At 34.6% G+C, this 21,998-nt stretch overlaps 1 protein-coding gene across 2 annotated transcripts; it reads right to left on the bottom strand.

Moving 5' to 3' along the window:
* Positions 1-5,023: 5,023 nt before the first annotated feature.
* Positions 5,024-9,994, bottom strand: LOC111991741 (BES1/BZR1 homolog protein 4). 2 transcript variants are annotated; one of them, XM_024023538.2, is made up of 3 exons: positions 9,508-9,978; positions 5,560-6,323; positions 5,024-5,448 (listed from the first exon to the last, which is right to left on the bottom strand). In XM_024023538.2, the coding sequence occupies exons 1-3, from the start codon at positions 9,721-9,723 to the stop codon at positions 5,445-5,447; spliced, it is 984 nt and encodes a 327-aa protein (XP_023879306.1). In that variant the 5' UTR covers positions 9,724-9,978; the 3' UTR covers positions 5,024-5,444. The 2 variants fall into 2 exon arrangements, with proteins under 2 accessions (XP_023879306.1, XP_023879307.1); XM_024023539.2 differs by lacking the exon at positions 5,024-5,448 and having other exon boundaries at positions 5,556-6,323; positions 9,508-9,994.
* Between the last annotated feature and the right edge of the window lie 12,004 nt (positions 9,995-21,998).

The following is a 21,998-nucleotide window of genomic DNA, read 5'->3' on the forward strand; positions in this document are numbered from 1 at the left end:
ATAGCCTGCCAATGAAAACAAGTAACTCTGTAAAGAGAAGAGAAGGGGCTGAGCGACAAAAGTCGAATAAAAGTAAACGGGTGCCAAAGGACCCACCATGCCTAGGTATTTCTTAAGGTCAAGGACAACCTCCGACCCACTCATATTTCTTAGCTCGGCCATGTCAGTAGGAAGAAGAAGAGATTTCTCCAGGGCATCGGCTACGAGAGCCCCCTCGGCTCCTTGAGATTCCTGCATCGAGGCGTTATCCATCAAGGGCTGATTGTGGAGCATGGCAGCGGGCAGCCAGGTTTGAGCCTCGGACTGCTGAATGGCCTTCTTGCCCTTCCGTTGATCACCGAGCTTCAGTTGCTTCGAAGGCCTGCGAAACCTACCCTCCTCGGGCGGGGAATGGGACTTGTCCCCATCCATTGGCTCTTTAACCTTAGAAAGCCTCTTCCTTTTCAGGACAGGAGATTCAGTCTGGGGGTCTGGTACTATGGGGACAGAGGACGACCTGGTTTGCACAGTTAAAATCTGGGGCGAAGGTGCTGGAGGCTGGGGCTGTGACTCTTCTGGTCCACCCTTCTTGGAACCGCCTTCGAGCAAGTCAAGAAAATTGGTTTGGGGCTGTCTTTTTAAACCCATGTCGGCCTGAGTACCAACTCTTAGGGACTGGAGATCAGTTTCGGACAAATGAGGGTCCCCTAGGTCACCGGAGGGATCCTCGGATTGATCAGCTAGGTCGAACACACTATATTCGTCTTCGGAAGAGCTCAGTTCAACCACTTCCCTTGCCTTCTTAAACAGTCCTTCCTCGGCCACCATTACTTGCTGGGATGAGGAAGGACCTGCTAGCGGAATGCCTTCAGGTATATAAGATCCCTCGGTAAAGGCAAAACCGTCCTCCACCAGGGTGACCTGCGTAAGCCGAGGGTCACGAGCTCTAATTACGTGCTTCGGGACTGGGAATGATTTCTGAGCTGGGTCGCATCCGAGGATGTGATGAGCAGCTCTGACTTGGTTATCAGTTTCGTTCAGGAAAAGGTCCGACCTAAGAACGGTTTCCAAATCCGCTTTGTTAACCAGATGAAAATGACGTGCAAAGGCGTGCGGATCTGTGAAAAGAAAAGTGAAATTCCTATGGTTAATCAACCAAATCGGATATACAGTTAGAAAACTTGAAAATAAGGAAACCTAGATTGTCTTTTACTTCGGATACCCTACCTGGCTCCCCCTCTACTCTTGGGCAATTAAACCGTTGTGCCACTCCCCCGACACTATGAGAAAATCTTGAGTCAACCCCTTATTGGAATCAGGAAGACACTGGATGAGACGAATCCTATCGTCCCTTATCTTCATATAGTACGTCTTACCCCTCAGGTGATGAAGGTTATAGCACCAATTCACATCGTGGTGGGTCAGTCTCAGCCCCATTTTCTCATTCAAGATATCTACACATCCTAATATCCTAAATACATTCACGGCACACTGGGTAGGAGCCAGGCGAAAATGCCTAAGATAATTAAGGGTCATTGGCCTCATAGGGATTCTCATCCCTCCCTCTACGAAAGCGACTATCGGGATTACGACTTCACCCTCTCTCCTCTTAAGGTACCACTCCCCTTCTTCACAGTACTTCAAACTCACATTATTTGGTATCCCATAGTTGACAATGAATTTGTTCATCATCTCGTCGGACTCAACCAACTTCTTAAACTTACCCATTCCCCAAAGACAACTAAAAGTCCTAGAAGAAGAAAAGGAGGAGTAAAATCAAGGAAAGTTGGGGTCGCTAGAAGAAGAAGACTTACAGAAGTATGGCGATTCTCTTCAGGAAGAGTGCAAGTTGGACTAGACTCAAGTCATACGCATCAATGGTTGTAAGCGCGAAAATGAGGGAACTAGGCGGTTTAAACAGGTATTTATACTCCCCCTTAGGTTCCCCAAATGTAACTGCTTGTCCATAAAAGCAGGAGATCCCTACCGAACGATTGCCATCACACCGTTGAAAGTGGGAAACGTGGTGCCGCCAAAATTTAATGTGGGCACACATTAAAGTCTTGAAACGCAAAAAACGCACATCGAGCAGTCGAAAAGTCACCAGCATTAGCACAAACCGAAGTGGGGCAATTCGCCTAGGAGAGCCCGTGAATATCAAAACCCTCCTCCCCGTCCGGGGGAACGTGTAACAGGGTTTTGAGGGGCTATTGTGGGGCCCGTGGGCCTGACAGTCACAGCCCATCACGTGTAGGTCCAAGGCCAGTGCCGAGGAGGACTGACCAGCCAAGGCTAAGTCAGACAAAGCCCCTCTTTGACCCACACCGAGGAGACCTCTCCGTCCTCGGCATACTAGGGATAATTTTTGGGAGGGGACAAGCCCAGAGCAAGCTGTCACATTCACACTTAATGCATTCACCTAACCCCTCTGGCCGCATTAATGGGGATATAACCCCTTAGTAAGGCAACGTTGATCAGAGTGAACCACTTGAGTACTGATAAGGCCTCTGATGGGACGGATGGCCAGAAGGGAGGCGAATGGATGATTAATAGATGGAAGAAGGAGATAGGAAGATGAAGACTATATAAGAAAAGCAAGTAAAGTAAAGAGGGGAGAAAAAAGGGAAGAAAAAGGTCTCCTCGGCCCATGGCCGAGGAGCATCCCCCCCAGTTATAGAGAAACTCTAAGTATCTTTTTTTGAAAATGAGAGTTCATGCTTGATGAACGACGGCCAGCACCTAAACCTTTAACCCACTCTCTATAAATTTATTGTTGGGCTTGTTGGGCTGAAAACTCATTCATACTCAGGGTTAATCCAAATTGAGTCCCCACATGTATAAATGTTTAAAATATACTTATATATAGTCTATTTATATATATATATATATATAGAGGATACCTATAAATAGTTGAGATTAGATTGTGCAAGTTTGTTAATAAGTTCAAAATATAACAAATTATTGATAATATAAATAGGTCATTTTATAGTAAAAATTATGTGGGTGGTCGGGATTTTCACCTCTTTGAGGCTTGACACCCTATACCTCACCTAGGCATGCATGGAACGTTCTAGGCATGCATGCAACGTCCTAGGCCGTCCTCGGATGGCCTTGCATTCACCTCGGCATGCTTTTGCATTCACCTCGGCATGCTTGGCATTCACCTCGGACGGTGGCCTAGGAGTCCCACATCGAAGGAAAACCCCCCCACTTTCTACCTTATAAGCTTTGAAGCGAAGGGAGTAGTGTACCACTAGTTTATAGTTATTCGAATAACTAAACTAGTGGTACACTGCTCCCTTCGCTTCAAAGCTTATAAGGTAGAAAGTGGGAGGGAGAAAAAAGAGAAGAAAAAGGCCTCCTCGGCCATGGGCCGAGGAGCATCCTCCCAGTTGTATAGAAACTCTAAGTATCTTTTTATAAATGAGAGTTCATGCTTGATGAACGACGGTCAGCGCCTAAACCTTTAACCCACTCTCTATAAATTTATTGTTTGGGCTTGATTGGGCTGAAAACCCATCCATACTCAGGGTCAATCCAAACTGAGTCTCTACAAATTATATATAATTTATAATAATAAAAAGTTGGTGAGTCTAATCTATACAAGTTTATAAACAAAAATATTTCTATCTAATTAATTTGAATAATATAATTTTAATTACAATTTAATTAATAATTATTAGCATATGTTTTTGAATGGGTAAAAAAATTAAATCATAATATTTACTACATACGAGAAAAGAATAAATTAATCAAGTAATTCATAAACAACTTTGAGTTTTTAAGACAAAAAAAAAACAAATAAACTTGAATATGTAATTTTGAGCTAAAGCTCGGCCCATGTACGTGATAAAACTGAAGGATCAATCTTAAACTTTTAATGATTTGATTCGGCTTGGCTTCTTTACACCCTGCCTTTTACTCGTGTTTTTAAACCCCCAGCCTTTTACTCGTGTGTGTTACTGGACCAAGACGTGTCACCCCCAGCCTTTTACTTTTTGATCGTGGAGGAGAACTGGAGACCTCGTCTTTGGGCTGGGAAGCTTTAGAGCTTGTTATGGAATGCGTCTGGCATAGATTTCAAGGATAAAGTTCTTGACATAGATTTAGAGCTTTAAATGCTGCAATTGCATGGCTGTGTTATAGAAAAACCGTTTGTGTTGGTTACACTGAAAGGACACAAAATTCTAGAAGCATGCCACAACATAGTATTTCTAACGGAGACATCCAAGAAGTTTATTGTGTTAAATTGTTCCTAAATTTTGTTATTTTACTTCTATTGTGTTATCGTTAGCTTAAAGGAATTTTATTTATATTCCTAATTAAGGAGAGATTGCCTTATCCATGTCATTTTATTTGGGATATACACACGTTTCAGAGTCGGTAGTCACCTTAATGTATTCATGGAGATTGACCAACTTATTTCATTAGGAAATCTCTCCATCACCCAAGTGTTCTACACAAGAATGCCACTTTCTTCAAATCAATACCCAAGTCTAGGTACTAGAAAGAGATTCCCTCATGAAAGTTTTTCCTCCAGTCAATGAAAAGACCTAACATGCAGACCCACCGCCCACCGGTTCCCTTCACAAGTTTCGACCGTTGTGCGAAGACAATTTTAGTCATCATCTCCCATATGTCAAAAAGGGTAGCCATGCACTTCATTCCATTATTATATATCTAGTGAAAACTACAGTCAAACTAATCTTTCTTTTCTTTCTTTCTTTCTTTTCTTTTTCTTTTTTTCTTTTTTTTTTTTTTTTTTTGCTGAATACAGTCAAAATAATCTTGGAACACCTATCTTCCCTCAAGATTCCTTATCCACTAAAATAGAGTTGACAATTTTCCATTCATTTCAAGATGTGTCATGTCATGTTTGGTTATAATTCACAAGTCCTACTCAGTTTTCAAAGCCTGTGTTACATACAAATAGGAAAAATCAAAGCAACTTACAAAAATTACAAAGCATTCTCATATTGCTGTGATAGTGAATGCAATGTGTGTGTGTGTGTGTGTGAGAGAGAGAGAGAGAGGGGACACGCCATTAATTGCACTAGTGTAGTTAGTAACTCCATAATCATTCAGTTAATCTTGACATCCAAAATCCCTTTCAATCACAAACATGAAATCACTCCAGCAACCAACAACAAATCCATAAACGAAACTTCCTCTCTAAGAAAAAATGAAAAAAGAAAATTAGAAGAAAGAATTGAAATGAAGGGGCAAAGCACCAGCATGAACTATTTATAATTTAATTTTTTGTTCTCTATTTTTATGGATGAAGGGGGAACAGAAAATGGATGGAAAAACTAGAAAAGAAGCTGCTCCTACTCACTGTACTTCTAACTGGCATGCCTTGCAAATGGAAACACCCAGGGACATGGGACTTGAATTTTGCACAAGAAGGAAGACCCAAACCAAGAGACCAATGGATAATTTGCACTACCAACTTCTGTTGAGCCTCTCTACCTGCACCACCAAAACAATCATTAATATTAAAAAAAAAAAAAAAAAAAAGGAAGTAAACAAGGGATCATTCCACAGCTGCATCCATTTAGCCACAAATCTATTCCAAGTTACCTAGTTCTAGTGCTCCCAAGTGTAAGTTCAAGATCATCAGATACACATTCCTCATGGATCCTTTCTCCTTCCCAGGGCTTCACCAATCCGGTTGTATTACTTCCAAATGCAAATTCAGCTGCAATCCCATCTGACATTGGAACATCTGAGGTGTGATCAATGCCTGCAGGTATTGCAGGAGAGCATGTGCCACTCTGCCCAGGAGTCCACATCCGAGACCCTCCACCTGAGAAAGCCTCCTCCATAAATCCAAATGGGTTTGGTGATACAAGACTAAATGTAGGAGATGATGGCCCGCTTTGGGGAATTTGGATACCAGCAAGCCACCGTGAATCAGGCAGGCCCTGACGGCCAGGACTTGGAGGGGTAGATGAGGGCAGGAAAGAATAGTGCTGCCCAGCCCATGATGGGGCAACAGTTGTATCATCCCAGTCATTTTTGGTTCTGGGAGTTCGGGCTGTTGGGGAGCTCAATGGAGGGGTGACTGGAGCACTTATGGAACCTCCATGGACATTAAGATGGTAGGGGAGCTTGGATGAGGCTGATGATGAGCTTGATGAAAGATTTTTCAGCCATGGGATGAGTGAATCGGCATCAGCATTACCCTTGGCATTGGCAGCATAACGTGAAGAAACTGGGCTTGGGAAGGAAGATGAGCCAGGACTTGGATTGTAAGATGCACATGGGCTCGGTTGGTAGGATGAGCATGGACTTGCAGAAGTAGATCCACCCATAATGTCCATTCGATCAACAGGTTTGCATCCCTGCACAAAAGCAAAAAATCTTATTGTTGCTGATGACTGTCAAAGCAAATAATTCAAAATTGTTTAAAGGTCTGCTAAAGAGAATTAAGATACACAACTTATAGTAATACCCAAAACTACAAAACATGAAAAATGACTTGGCCAAGAGGACAAAAGTATGAATGAGAGAATTTGTACACTCAAGATGGCTCTAGAGAAAGCCTTTACTGTCTTTCCACAATGGCATTGAAGAGTAGCTCCAAAAATCCAAATCCACAGAGGAAGAGGGGTACGGTAGAAGATCCTACCAAGGGTTCTTTTGATACTACCACATGATCCTTCTGTATAAGGTTGCCTATGCTCTCAGGCTATGAAAGCCAAAATCTTGGAGATAGATTACCTACATTCTCTTGTGTCTTGTGGTGTACGTGTCCTAAATGCATGTCCTGTTCTTTTTCTTACCCTCTCAGATTGTGAGGTTAGCTGTATTGTTGCCTCTTAAATGTACCCCTTGACAAAAGGATTAGGTGTATTGGGGATTATCAAAAATAAAAAGGTGTATTGGGTCATTGGGTGCATTAGGAATAGGGCTCCCTAATGCCTGTTTTAAACTTAGTTGTAAATCTTCTCCCACACACACAAAGACATGAAAATGAAGTTGCAGAGATCCAAGCATGACTTCTAAATTGCAAATTAAAAACAAAAATATTTTCAATGCACCACAATTTTTTATTTTTCTTTTCCTTTTTTTTCTTTTAGCTGAGAGTTACTTGAACAAGCTTCATGACAGCTTTGATTGTGCCACTCATGAGTGTAAGAATTTTCTACTAATGCTCCTCTCCCTTCCTTTTCTAATGCTTGTGTAACAGATGTTGATGGATTGAAAGTTCTGATCCTCAACAAAACAAATTACAAATGAAATGATCATGTCAATGGCAAAAACACTATCAAATTATCACTCAGCCTTTGTCTGGGTCAAAATTAAACCATCATGAAGGCTAAAAGCATTTGAACATCCCATAGAATTTCGATTAACACTTCGCTTTATATATTTCTATGATTAAACTTATCTTTCTAATTGAAGCTATTTACTCCAAGCAAAAGGGCCAGGGACTATTATAATGAATGGTAACAACACAATTGGAACTAAAAGTATAATGCAGATTTTTCTATATATATAAGAAATTACATTAATTAAGTATAGAACTGAAAGTATAATGCAGCTTACAATGAACTCCTACTTTCAGTAATATGGTGAGACCAACTACCCAAAATTTCCTTTTTCAAACTGGACTTGCACCTTAAAATGCAAAACAAACCAAAATGGGATTATTCAATAAAATGCGCCTAAAGGATTCAAAAGGGCAGGATCCCCAAGTGCTTGAACAAAGCATAATAATAAGAGAAACATTTAAAGATCACATTGTGATCACCTACTGTCTCGTTTTGGTACCAAGACCCTCGTATCATCATTTCATCACTCTCAAAACAGTAAAAGCATAATTCTGCTCACCCTATGCTTCCAATCAAAAATTAATTTCTGGGGTTTTCTCCAAACACTTAAACCACCCTTTAATACACCCTGATTGTTCTACCATTTTAACATGATTCCTCTCAGTACATTGCACCAAGCTATGTTTAGTCCAAGTTCAAAAGGGTCAAAACAACCCAAGATTAGAATAGAGAGCATTAACTGCAGCAATAGAATTTAAAGGCATAATGGCGATAATGAAGATTGCAACCAAGACCAAATATCTTTCCTCAATGTCAACAATTGTGTGCTTACAAGTTACAACAGACAAGCTATCCAACACCTTGTTCCTTAATCGAAAACACCCCCCACCACCACTGCACGACACGCTTTTACTACCTAAAAAAAAGTAAAGGCACGATGGCAATTATGTAATTGCAACCAGACCAAATCCTTTTCTTAATGTCAAACAATTCACAATTGTGTGTTTATATCAGACACGCTAGCTAGCTAGCTTGTAGTAACTTGTTGCTCAATCTTTAAAAAAAAAAAAAAAAAAAAACACACCCTCCAATTCATTAATTAAAAAAAAAATGGAATCCAAGGAAAATTTCACTTTAATTAACAATAATTAATGAGTAAACAAACTTTTTTTCATTAATAATCTATCATTAACAACACTATCTGGGCCCCCTCCCCCCACACCATCAAATGCCATGCTCGCAATCAAGTGTTACTCGTACAAATTACCCCGGGAATCTAGGATAATTAATTACCCACTAAACAAAAGCTAGATTAGATCCCTAATTTCCTCGTTCCTGATTGGTCACAGAGAAAACCCATTACCGCATTAAAATAACAGAAATACCCCTGCGCACGTGCCCAGTTTCAGTGGCAGATTCGGAAGGTTAACGGTAAATTAATGTAGCCGAGGGAAAAGTAACTTCGCAAGAACTGCACAAAGTGCTCGGAAATAAGGTGGTGTTTGGTATATGCGTTTGAAAATATTTATTTTTGTTGTTTGATAACATATGTAAAATTAGTGAAAAAGTGTGTAAAATTACATGTAATTTTATATATGTAAAAAGATTTTAAACAAGAATACCAAATAGTCCCTAATCTCCGAAAAAGGACAACCGGAGCAGACTGAAAAAAAAAAAAAACACTAACATGACGAGACTACCCTTCCAACATAGTCACAGCCACAGGCACTGGAAAAAAAAAAGGAAAGTAAAAAAAAGAGGAAACATTCAGTTGCATTAAAGCAGAGATAGTTGTGGTCAAAAAATGACGAAACTACCCTTGAAAAGTAGTAGTCGTTGAATATTCGGTCGTTTGACCGGGGGGCACTGTCGTCCTTCCGAGAAAGTTCCTGCCCGGTCTGTCTCAGATTCTCAGGGTATTGTTTGTTCATCGAATCTTAAAATTCGTGCGCTTAGCGATAAAGAAAGAGAAGAAAAACCAACAGACTCTCTCTCTCTCAGATCTGTATCGTACCGCCAGTACATACAAACAATCAATCACAGCCGTCGATCACGTTAGATCAGGTGGATTATCAGTAATCTGACACCACCGCCGCTGGCGCTCGTTTATCTGAGCTCTACAGTACTTTGCTAACGTGCGCGCATAAATATACCGAGAAAAAAAGTACAAGCCAAAAAAAGTAGAAGAAGAAGAAACTAAACGAACAAGGAAAAAATTGAAAATTGTGGTGTGTGTAGTAGTACTGTGTACCTTTCGGTATGTGGTGCCGTCTTCTTCGACGGTCCAACCGGCCTCGTTGCAGAGAGCTTTGAGGACCTCGTTGTTGTCGCAGTGCTTCGGGAGCTTGTAGTTCCCGTACATTCTCAGACCTGCGTAGATCTTCGCCGCGATCGCTCGCCTCCTCCTCTCTCTCCTCTTGTTGTTCTCTCTCTCCTTCCACGTCGGCATTCTCGTCCCCGACGTCATTTTCCAATCCTCCTCCACGACTTTTAACTGGCTCGAACTAGAAGAAAACTAACAAACCTGCTTCACATAACACTGATGAAAAATTTTCCCAGAGAAAATTCCTGCGATTCTCGGGAACCAAACGGAAAATCAGAGTAAAACAAGGTTGGCGCTTTTTTTTTTTTTTTTTTTTTTTTCCTTAGTCCGGTCAGAGAGAGTTGTTAAATAAAGACCAAAGAGAAATAGGGAGTTTTGAGGCAGGTGAGCTAAATAAGAGGGAATGATTGTAATTGGCCCATGGATATCCGCTAAATTTACGAGAGTGCCACTACTTCACAACAGGCTTTTTGTTCCGGAATCACGGGACTAACACGTGTTTAGGCTTTTTATAAAGGGAGAGAGGGGAGATAGTGAGGGTAGCATGAGGTGGGAAGAGACGGCGTCGTTTTTGATGGGAGTAAAGGTGTGGTTAAAGGGAGGGGAGGGTAATTTGGGGAATTGAATAAAAAAATTAAAGGGATAAGGCTATGATTAGTCTTCTCATAATGGAAAATCAAGAGGAAGATTTCTTTGTACACCACTAAAATTCCAAACGGTCAATTTCACACCCCCACAAGAAAAGTTTGAAAATACTACTAATTAAAATCAAATCAAACGGTCAAAATTGTTTTTAGGGATGGTGGAATGGACACAAGTAATTAAAGCTACTTATATATAATAAGTTAAGTTTGGCTTGGGGTAGTTTGGACTATATAATCGGATACAAAGAGGTCCAACAATTTTTTTTTCTTGTGCTGAATCTCATTTGCACCCAATTTTAGCCTAATATATTAATCAACAAGCCTAATAAAGTTTAATTTAAATTCTACCAAAAAAAAAAAAAGGTAAGAATATTTGTACTAATTTTCGCATTGGTAGCTGGATAGACTAATCAGAGTCACCAGACTGTCCCTTACATCCTCCCAAAAACAAAAAGAATCGTGTGTGCATGTAGTGTCCATTCCAAGTGATTGGAATGGGTTATTTGGCAGTAGCAAATTAAATACTAAAATCATGTACTATACATTTTACAAATTACAGTACTTAACTACCTTCATGCAAAAGATTGAGCTTTTTTTTTTTTTTTTTTTTTTTTTTTTTAAATCATTGTAATCGATTAGCTTATTTTGGAGAATTGCAAAACTTTCAATTAAAGAAATTTACTATATCTTATATCCTATAAAAATAATAAAAAAAACTTGGAAATGAAAGAACCAAAGCTAATCAAGTGAATCTCCCAATAAAGCAATAAGTGACCTTATCCTTAAATACGGATGGTAGTTATTCAAGTAATTTAGGTAAAGCAGGGGAGGGTGTGCTTAGAAATTCTAATGGACAGTAGATTAGAAGTTTCTCTTTACAATTTGGTATTACAACCAACAATATAGCTAAAATATGGTTTGTAAGACACAGATTAGCATGGAATATATATGAGAGTTAAATATGATAATCTTCAAATTTATTCAAGTCTTGTTTTGTTAGCTGACAAAAGATGGTGTTTATGCGCTAGATAATAGATATTGCTCCCTTGATATCTGATTGCAAGAATCTCTAGGCTCGCAAATGGATTGTCCATCCTCATCATCTGTTTTGTGAGGCAAACAACAAAATAGATGGACTAGCTAAAAGGGAAAGCATCTAGCAAAGCAAAATTTTTGGAATATGATACATGCCCAACTTTTGCGTACGATGGCTACTCAAGGGAGATGTATTAAACTAGGCATTCTTAGAGTGCCGGACTGCTACTTGTGTAAACTTACGAACTTTATCTAAATATTCCTCTTTTGCATTGAATATTTGTTTATTTATTTACTTTTTACTATTTTTCAATATAATATGATTCATTAGATTCTTCCTTAATGAATGCATTCGTGCACTTGTTAACAAAAATCTCTACAATAATTTTTTTTTTCTTTTTTTACTAGGTAAGTGCGGGGAATAGAACTCCCGAGCAAGAGGTTACAAATGAACCCAAGTATCACTTGGCTACAAGGCCATTGGCTACAATAATCTAAACATTAGCCTGACTATTAATAATAATAATAGTAAAAAGGTTACTTGTCATAACCTGATGGCAGAAGTAATATTCTTTTATATATATATATATATAATAAGACTATGGTCATATTATATATCACAATTATCGACATACAATTCGTTAATAATAAATAATAAAATAATATCAATAATCGATCTATATAAAAATTAATTGTGTCTTTAGAACATTCACATTAATTTGTTCAAATCAAGAGTATTGTAATTTAATTAGCACATGGTCCTGTACAAAGCACTTAAAGTTTAAGTGAAAAAAGTTCATAGAATTAATAATATAGTATAACTAAAAAAAAATCAGGTTGCATAAAAATTCATGAAAAAAACAGATTCCTAGTGTAACATTTCCTATAAGGTACGGCCATGAAATAAATGGTACAAAATATTGCAAGACAAACCTAGTAGGTTCGAAGTACCAAGAATATCTTACCCAAAAAAAATGAAGTACCAAGATTATCCAAGTTCCAACTACCATTTATGTGCTAGCAAATTCCAATTAGGGAAGTGTGGGTGTAGCCGTACATGTAGACTTATAGTAGAGGGCTTGGGTTAGGGTGGGTATCACACAAAGTCTAAAAGTGCAATAATGAAGACAAGAGTGAGAAAGAGAAAGTAAAACAATTAAGCAACCAAGGATTGGGAGATAGGAATAGGAATAGGAATAGCCTAATAGTAATAGGAGGGTGGGCCTGGTGATTGATGGGAAATAAAGGACACGTATGCGGCGGGGCCTCATTGCATGCCGGCGTGCGGTGATCACTAAACTGCGTGGGGTGTGGGAACCTAGCTCTGTCACTTTTGTCTGCGACTGTGCGTGCGTTGGTTACCACGTTATCATGCATTTCATACATAAAAACAAATCAATAACACACTTATTAATCAATGTAGTAAGACAATTGGTTTAGAATTTATTTTTTAAATTTTATTGTATAAAAATAAACAGTTAATGATTTTTTAATAAATTTTTATTTTATTTATTAAAGTGATATTTAAATTTCCTTAAAATAATCTATTAATAAATACTTTGAGAGTATCTTTTAACAAGACTCTATAATAATCCAATAAAAAAAAAAAGACTATAATAATATATGAGTAATATTTTATGATTTTTATATTAAATATATATATCAAAAAGTTAAAGATAACTTATTTTAAAAAAAATTGTTAATTATTTTTTTTAAATGAAACAATAATTAAAAGTATTTAATCAAACAGAAAAAAAAAATCCAATTTTATAATAGATTGAAGTGTCAAGTAATAGGTTAATTCGATGATGGAAAGCTGTCAACAAATTACAATCAACTATTTCAATATATTGTGAAATTGAGATGCGAAAATGTGTCTCTAAATCTATATATATATATATATATTTACTGGTCCTTCCAGCTAGCTAGCTTGGTTTTTGAAGCCCTCCACAGCCTCCTTTCACGTGACCATACCCCACCAATGACCAGTCTCATTTCATTTCCCATTTATTTGCGTGAGTAATAAACTATAATAAGAGAGTTGCATGATAAACAGCCTCTCGCAGTTAGGGACTTTTTCTTTTTGAGGGTCGGTATTGTGGAGGGTCCAACTGGTATATGTGCTCTCTGCCTTCAAAAACTAAGACTGTGCTCTTTTTATGGCTTCATCATCTTGACTTGAGACTTGTGTCTTGAGTCTTCACTTTCGACCAACAACAGTATGGCTGGGTGGAACGTGGGCCCAACTTGTTCGCGCCACCTATATGTTACCCATACTGATACCGCCAGTTAATTTCTGTTCCTTGATCCCATTCTTTTCTACCAAGCTTTAAAATCCAAAATTGACATCTAATAGGGACAGGGCAGATAATTTTGGAAAACATTACTGCTATCACATTTTTTCTCAGTGTGACAGAGTTATCTCTAAACTCTTCTGCGAATAGAGTTTTAGGGGAAAAGATGATTAAAAAAAAAAAAAAGGAATGAAAAACAAAATTCATGCAAAGTTTAAGAATGAAAACAATAATTCAAATTATATTATTATTAGTATAGATCTTTGGAGGGGAAAAAATGGTCATGGTTTTATTACATATGAGAGAGATAAAAGAATAAGTAACTTGTAAATGAATTTATGTTTATCTAACAAGAAAACGAACAAAACTTAAACACGTAATATTGTTTAGTGATAAATTTGAACTCAAATTGTGTTTAAAATATAATTTAATGTTTATATTTAAGCTTTTAATATTCTATTCAACTTGTTTACAACCCTAGCACTTCATAGCCACTATTAAAATATCAATTTTACCATCTCAATCAAATATTTGTCTAATCCAATACTAATATAATTATTTTTTATTCTCTCTAATATATACTAAACAAGTATTTTTTTTAATTTTTTTTTTTTTCCCTTGTTGTCACTCAGATATATTTTGGGGAAGCAGAAAGAAGTTGATAGACCACGGAGCATAGAGTCAACACTGGAAACAAAAATGAAGAGCAGGCAAGGCTAGCTACCCCATCCCCATGGCCATGGGTTTGATCGATAAGAACGTAGCATAGAGGCCCCACAAAGTGACAAACACAGTTCATTGAGGGTGCAAAATTCAACGAACCACACACGTGCGCCGCGGACTCCACCGGGCTTATTAATTAACTCGATTGTGATCTGGCCATTGCCCATTGGGGAGGGTCCACGTTACTCTCTCTCTCTCTCTCTCTCTCAGCTTTTCTTTTTTGTAATTGGTGATTTTTTTTTTGGCCCATTGTGCGTGGCACCAATTACGGGAGGAGTATGAAACCTTTTTTTTTATTATTTTTTTTAGAATTTGTGGTGGGGTGTGGGGCCCACTTTCTGATTTTAATCATATCCATTAAACCGGTGGGGTCACGTGATGCCCGATATGCCCGCCACCCACGAGGCATTTTTTTTTGCATTGCATAAACATTGCTTTTTCCATACATCCTTGAGAGCTGAGGGTTGAGATTGATTGAATTCTAGTCTCTAGTTGCACTTTCGGACCTAAAAATATCTTCTTCTTTTTTCAACTTTATTCTTCACAAATAAATAAAAATGAAAGAGAGAATTAAACGCATCAATTAAATTATGGCTTACTTGTACTTTCTTCTCCTTAATTTACTCAAGAGTAAAGTTGAATCTCCCTACTACTAGTGTACCTAACTGAATAATAGTTTTTTCACAAATACAATTAAATGTTATAATATTCTTTCAGTAAATTTGAGGTATCATTACGAGAGTTTAAAATAAAATATTATATTTAAACCTATTGCAATTAAAATAAAAATATTGTGAAAATATTGTGACATTTTTGTTGTATTTTAGATTTTTTTTGTTGAATAATCAACTTTCTAACCTCTTATTTGATTTAGTTTAAGTTTTCTCTTAAGGATGTAAATTCAATAAAAAATTTTCTATTGAATATATAATTTTTTTTGTCATTTTTAAGTCTCTCTCTCTTTCAATGTTGTCATCCATCCACTTTGAGTTTTGCTCCTTATTTTATTTGTATGAAAAGAGGTTTGATTTGCTTCAACTTTTAATATGAAGGGCAGAATCAAAATTCTGCATTTAAAGTTCAATGGGCCCAAGCATTGATTTCAAAGAAAAAAAAGACTTTTCTCTTCAGAAGTTATCAACAATAATGAGCAATAGATACTTGACTAATTTTTTTTTTTTTTTTTTTTATAATTTGATAATTGAGACGGGAGATTTGAATCATATATGTTTCCATTAAAAACACTATAAGGTGTCAATCAACTAATCAAAAAGTTGATTGTTCCATAGTTTCCGGAAGTAAAATCAAATTTTAAATTTCCAGTGCAAACTTTGCCAATGCAGTTGGAACTTGAAAAAAGAAAAAAGAAAAAAAAAAGGAAGATGAACAATATACGTGGTCCAAAAATCAAAACAAAGTGACAAATATATGACAAGTGACACCATATATATATATATATATTATATCATATTACTAGCTTCTAAAAAATAGATAAAAACCTAAAATTTAGGTAAAATATGTTAGTATCTTAGATGGAGTACACTAGACAATAAAATTAATAATTTTCAATGGATTCTGCATGGTTGACAGTTTCTGGAGTTAAACAAGCCCAATACAAGGAACTGATAGGCTGGACTCGTGAGTCGTGACAAGTTCATTCTCAAATGGTTTAGGTAGTTAGGCTCTCATACCCACTCAGGTTCAAGTGGATCTTAAATTAAACAAGCCCAATCCAGTTTTTAATATAAATATCAACAAGAAGGAAGAGAAAGCGACAACAGATAACTTTTTTTTTTTGGATAATCGACAACAGATAACTTCTAAAACTGAGGTTCAAGTGGATCATAAATTAAATTAGCAAAGTTATTCAATGACCAACTAGGCTAAGGGGCAGAGTTTACCAAAATGTAGCTACTACGATTTATATCAAGGATAATAAAAAAATGGCTAAAATAATTGTCTTGATGCCCTTTCGTTTTCCCTGGACAAATATATTGTATTTCATCACCTAGGGGATTCATAAACATTTAAACATATATTTACTATCACCATTTAGCATTTATTTAGTGTGACAAAATCTATATTTTAAATGGATAAATATTTCTAAAAAAAAAGGATAAATAAATATTTTAACTATGCCTCTATGGTGAAATTACACTAAAAATGGTAGAAACTTCAAATTAGACTAATTAGTTGGAAGTTATATTGAGGAGATACAACTTCTATTTAGTGCATCTGTGCACTAGACACGATAAAATACGAACGCATGTTCATAGAAGCTTCACCCATACTGAGGTAGTAAGTAAGTAATCCCAACACATTTAAGTTGCAAGTAAACCCAATTGCTAAAATGACCTATAACATTTGGTTCATAATTATTGGTATGTTATAAAATAGTGACAGTGGTAAGTCAATGTAAAATAATGTTACTCCAATTATTATTATTATTATTATTTAAGAATCTATCACCTTAACAAGTTACTAAAAATGTTGTGAATTTTTTTTACTTTAACAATGCTCTACAACTATTCTATGTATATATATTTTTAAAGCTTATAGAAGAATCAACATATGTTATCCCACTTTTAGTGTTTAACTTCATGTTCCACTAATTTGGAATATAGCATTTTTCATTTTTCCTTTTGTTCTTATTTTAAAGCTTGGTTACTTTTTTTGTTTGAATTTGAGAACCGAAACGTGGTTACTTAATAGTGATAGGATGCGTAGTATATATAGTAATTGTTAGAGTATACAGTAGAATACTCATAATCAAACATAAAATTTGTTTTCACCTTAGAAAATGACATTTTCTTCGTAACATAATTGATTTCTCCCACGTCACACGCTTTCACAAAATAAGATCTATTGTGAAATTAAACATGCAAAAGAAATTGATGTTAAGACAATAATTAATAGTACTGAGATGTGACAAGATTATAATAAATATATAAATATAAGGTGTTTTATAATCAATCTTATAGAATTTACTCTAAATTAAAAAAAAAAAAAAAAAAAAAGATAAAGTTTAGTCACAAAATTAGTTGTAGTCTAAGTCTAAAACCTTACTCAATATATTTTTATTAGAGATGAATTTTAACAAATCCATCATTAGATTGCATCTTTTTCTTATATTTTTCGTGCTTGCAAAATATATAGAAAATTAAAGATCAATAACTATGTCATTAATAAATTATTTAAATTGCAAGTTTTTATAGTTTAACATTATGCCTAAAGTATAAGCTTATAGATCATATAATAAATAATATCCGATTGATACGAAATTTAACTTGTGTATTAAGAGCGTAAAGAACATACAATTCAACGGTTAGATTTTCAAAATATATAGTAATGTTTATTTTATTGAGTAAGATTGTTATCTTAGGTTATAACTAATTTTATAGCTAAACTTTGTCCATTAAAAAAAATATATTATAATAATAATGTAGACATAATAGGAGAAGTTAACAAAGTGTCAAAATTATTTAATTTATATTGTAGTATATTTATATAAATACTAGTCGTCAACTCATGCAATGTACCAAAAAGTTTAGCAATACGTGCGCACGCGCGCGAGCGCTCACACACACACACATATATATATATATGTTCTTCTATTTTTTCTCTTAAATATAAAATTAGTAATTATTGTTGTAGTTATTACTATACATTTATTATTTTTTTATATATAAAATTTCCTATTCTATTATTTAAAGAGAATATGATGTGACAATATTTTAATAGATCATTTAAAATTTAAATATTTTTTTTTAAAAAAAAGTTTCAACTTATGGCGTTCGCTCCTGATGATAGTTTTTTATCATCAGACCAAGACGCCAATCAGTTTTTGGTGTAGGCAGGATTGAACCTCAGATCTCTTATACAACTATCAGAGACTTTATCAGTTAAGCTAACTAGTAAAGATTAATATTCAATTAAAAGATTAATATTAGAATAATGTGTAAAATTGTAATTATACATTTTTGATTATACACACACTAGCCTTTGAACACGTGCACGCGCGTTGCACGTACTCGGAGGCTCTTATATTTTCTTTTATAGGAAAAAAACATTTCACCAAAAAAATATATTACAATAATATATATTATTGTAGACATAATATATATTATAATAATATTATAAACTTTGTCCATTAAAAAAATATATATTATAATAATAATGTAGACATAATAGGAGAAGTTAACAAAGTGTCAAAATTATTTAATTTATATTGTAGTATATTTATATAAATACTAGTCGTCAACTCATGCAATGTATCAAAAAGTTTAGCAATACGTGTACACGCGCGCGAGCGCGCGCACACACCCACACACACATATATATGTCCTTCTATTTTTTTCTCTTAAATATAAAATTAGTAATTATTGTTGTAGTTATTACTATACAGTTATTATTTTTTATATATAAAATTTCCTATTCTATTATTTAAAGAGAATATGATGTGACAATATTTTAATAGATCATTTAAAATTTTAAATATTTTTTTTAAAAGAGAGTTTCAACTTATGGCGTTCGCTCCTGATGATAACTTTTTATCATCAGACCAAGACACCAATCAGTTTTTGGTGTAGGCAGGGATTGAACTACAGATTTCTTATACAACTATCAGAGACTTTATCAGTTAAGCTAACTAGTAAAGATTAATATTCAATTAAAAGATTAATATTAGAAGAATGTGTAAAATTGTAATTATACATTTTTGATTATACACACACACCAGCCTTTGAGCACGTGCACGCGCGTTGCATGTGCTCGGAGGCTCTTATATTTTCTTTTATAGGAAAAAAACATTTCACCAAAATTCTAGGAGAGTGATGAATGTTTAAAAAATTGAATAAAAAAAATTACATTTTCTCAAAGAGGATGGTGTATAGTAAGCTAAAATTAGAGGAAATCAATAGAGTTGTGAGAAAAATCTAGAAAAGAGAGATAAAAGTTATGAGAAAGAAATAGATAATAGAAGATTAAATCAAACATGAAATTAGTTCAAAGAAAAGGAAAATACAATGAAAAATACAAAGTAATAATTAAAACGATATCAAAGGAAATGTAACTTTCTCAATGAAGTGATGGTGATGGATTGAAAATATAAATTGAGGAAATCAAAGTATTTGTGCAAAGAAAGTAAAAACTAAAACTTGAAATATATACAAATAGGCAAGGATTTTAAAGCTTGTAGTAGCTGATAGTTTTTTTTTGTTTTTGTTTTTGTTTTTGTTTTTTGGATCAAATGGGAGAGTAAGAAATTTGAAATCAAATAAAATAGGTGAAAGAAGTTACGGAGTTTTTTTTTTTTTTTGATAACATGTGTTTCTATTTGAGTTATTTATTTATTTTTATTTTTTATTAAAATTTTTATAAATTCCCTCTTTTGCTTAGATGAGGGATTAAAAAACATGAATTCAACTAAAAGGCGATCAGCATGTATGTGTGTGTTAGATTGTAGGAATCTATTTTTATATAGAGATGTATAGAGAAGATTGAGATAAGAATAGAGATAAGATTTTTTATATTTTTTTTTAATATTTTTTTAAGAAGCAGTAGGCTAAGGCCTAATATTTGAATTTAAATAGAATGCAAACATTGAATTGGAATGGATTATGAAGTAAATAAAAAAATTTAAAATTTTTTATTTATTTATTTATGAATTTGAAAATTGAAAGTAGTGTAGTAAAGTTACCTGGTATTTTTGAATGTGTATTTGTCTCTAAGTTTTATCACCTCTTAAATTTAGGAGAAATTATAAGGTCCTCATGGTGGACAAGTGACGTAGTTTACCATTTCACTAAAAGATTCTCACCTGTTTAAAATGGTTGAGTTAGAAATTTTTTTAAAACAAAAACTAATTACTAACTCAGAATTTTAAACAAGTGACGTGATCCACCAAAAGACTATATAATTTCTCTAAATTTAGGGTGTAATGATATTTTTGAACCACATAAAAATCTGATTTAAAGAAGGAAATTCTATTATAATTTTTATTTATTTATTTTAAGAAGCCTATAATAGATAGTAAGATAGTGTAGATATAGATAAATGATAAATTATAGATATGTATTGGATAAGGGGAAAAAAAAAATAGACCACCCTAATAAGTCCTAACATCTTTTTCAAACATTATCACAAACCCATAATTTATTCCCCAAATCCAAGCAAAGAAAGAATCACAATTAGATTTATTTCCTCTATTCAAAAGGAACGAGGAGCAAAAGTCAAGAGTCTACACCACGTGTACAGCAAACGTAGGGAAATGCTTAGACTTTAATTTATTCTTATTATTTTTTTATAATTAAAAAATAAAAAATAAAAAAACGCACTCCGTGACGGTATCCCTCTCTTTAAGCGGGGGCAAATCCCCTGAACATAGAGATTAGCCCACCAAAGCATACACGTCACACACTTCTAAACAATGAAAGTCACTCTAAGCCTAAAACATTAAACATTTAACACGCACAAACAAAACAATGGACTGTGTTTCCATGTAAGTACAAGAGAAAAATCTAACGAACAAACAACATCAATATCACACAGACCCTCAATCATATATTTATCTTATCGGCCCAATCAAGCTCAAACCCAGTCAATGCCTTTTATTCATTGGTCCATTTGTTCATTAATTAGCAACCATCTAATTATTTATTTATCAGCCATAATAAATATTTTTGTGAAGGTCTTATAGTTCAACTTGATGATACTTCTAGTGTTTTAAACAAAAATACCTACTATTCAAATTCTCAAATTATATGTATAAATATTTTAAAGTATGAATTACAATTTATACCCTTAAAAGTTTGGTATAATTTTTAGTTTAATCTTTAAAGTTTCAAAATTTGAATTAATACTGCTAAGGTTACTTATTGTTTGAATGTAAGCTCTTTCATTCATGTACTAGGTGTCTCTTAAATCGTCAAACATTTGCTACATTCAAACTCAGTTACCAATCCCACACTGGCAAAGCCAACTATAACCAGCAAAGCCCAAATGCGCGTGTTTGTGTGGGAGAAAGAAAATATGAAAAGTAAGAGGAACTTATGCGTCTATGTGGGGTGGTGGGGGGAAGAGAAACATTAAAAGTTAGAGAATGAACAGCTAAACAAGAGTGGGATGTAGTTAATAATGAAAGTACACTAAAACCCAATAATATTATTCCTCACTCAAATATTTTTAATTTTTACAAGAACAATATTATGTTTGTTCTTAAATTTTACAAAACCCTAACTTTTAGATATTGCTATTGTTGTTCTTTTGTTTTTTTTAAGAAATGTTTTTCTTGTTGTTAGAGGAGGGGACATAAAACGCTCTCACTGCCAAGACGGAGCGAATCCAAGTACACAAAGACTGAAGACACTTTTCAAATTGCATATACGAATTTAAATTTGAGTCAAATCACAAATGTGTCTATAACTACCTCTTAACAATTAAAAAAACTTTTGTTAAAAAAAAAAAAAAAAAAAAAAAAACCCAAAGAGTAATTTTCAACACGGTTTCCACGAGATCCCAGAAAATCCGAAGTAGAAAGACACGCTTTCATACTTTCCAAGTTCGTTGGTTCTCTATCTTTCACACTCAATCACTTTCATTTCTTAGTTTAAAAAAAGGTTTTTTTATTTATTTTTTATTTTTAGCTTTAATAATACACTCACAAAGCTATTTTTAAATTTATGGGGGGTTGAAGTTTTAATCAGCAAGTTGTTGGGGGTGGAGG

Source organism: Quercus suber, unplaced genomic scaffold (genome assembly GCF_002906115.3).
Source record: "Quercus suber isolate HL8 unplaced genomic scaffold, Cork oak 2.0 scaffold_32, whole genome shotgun sequence".
In the NCBI taxonomy this organism is placed as follows: domain Eukaryota; kingdom Viridiplantae; phylum Streptophyta; class Magnoliopsida; order Fagales; family Fagaceae; genus Quercus; species Quercus suber.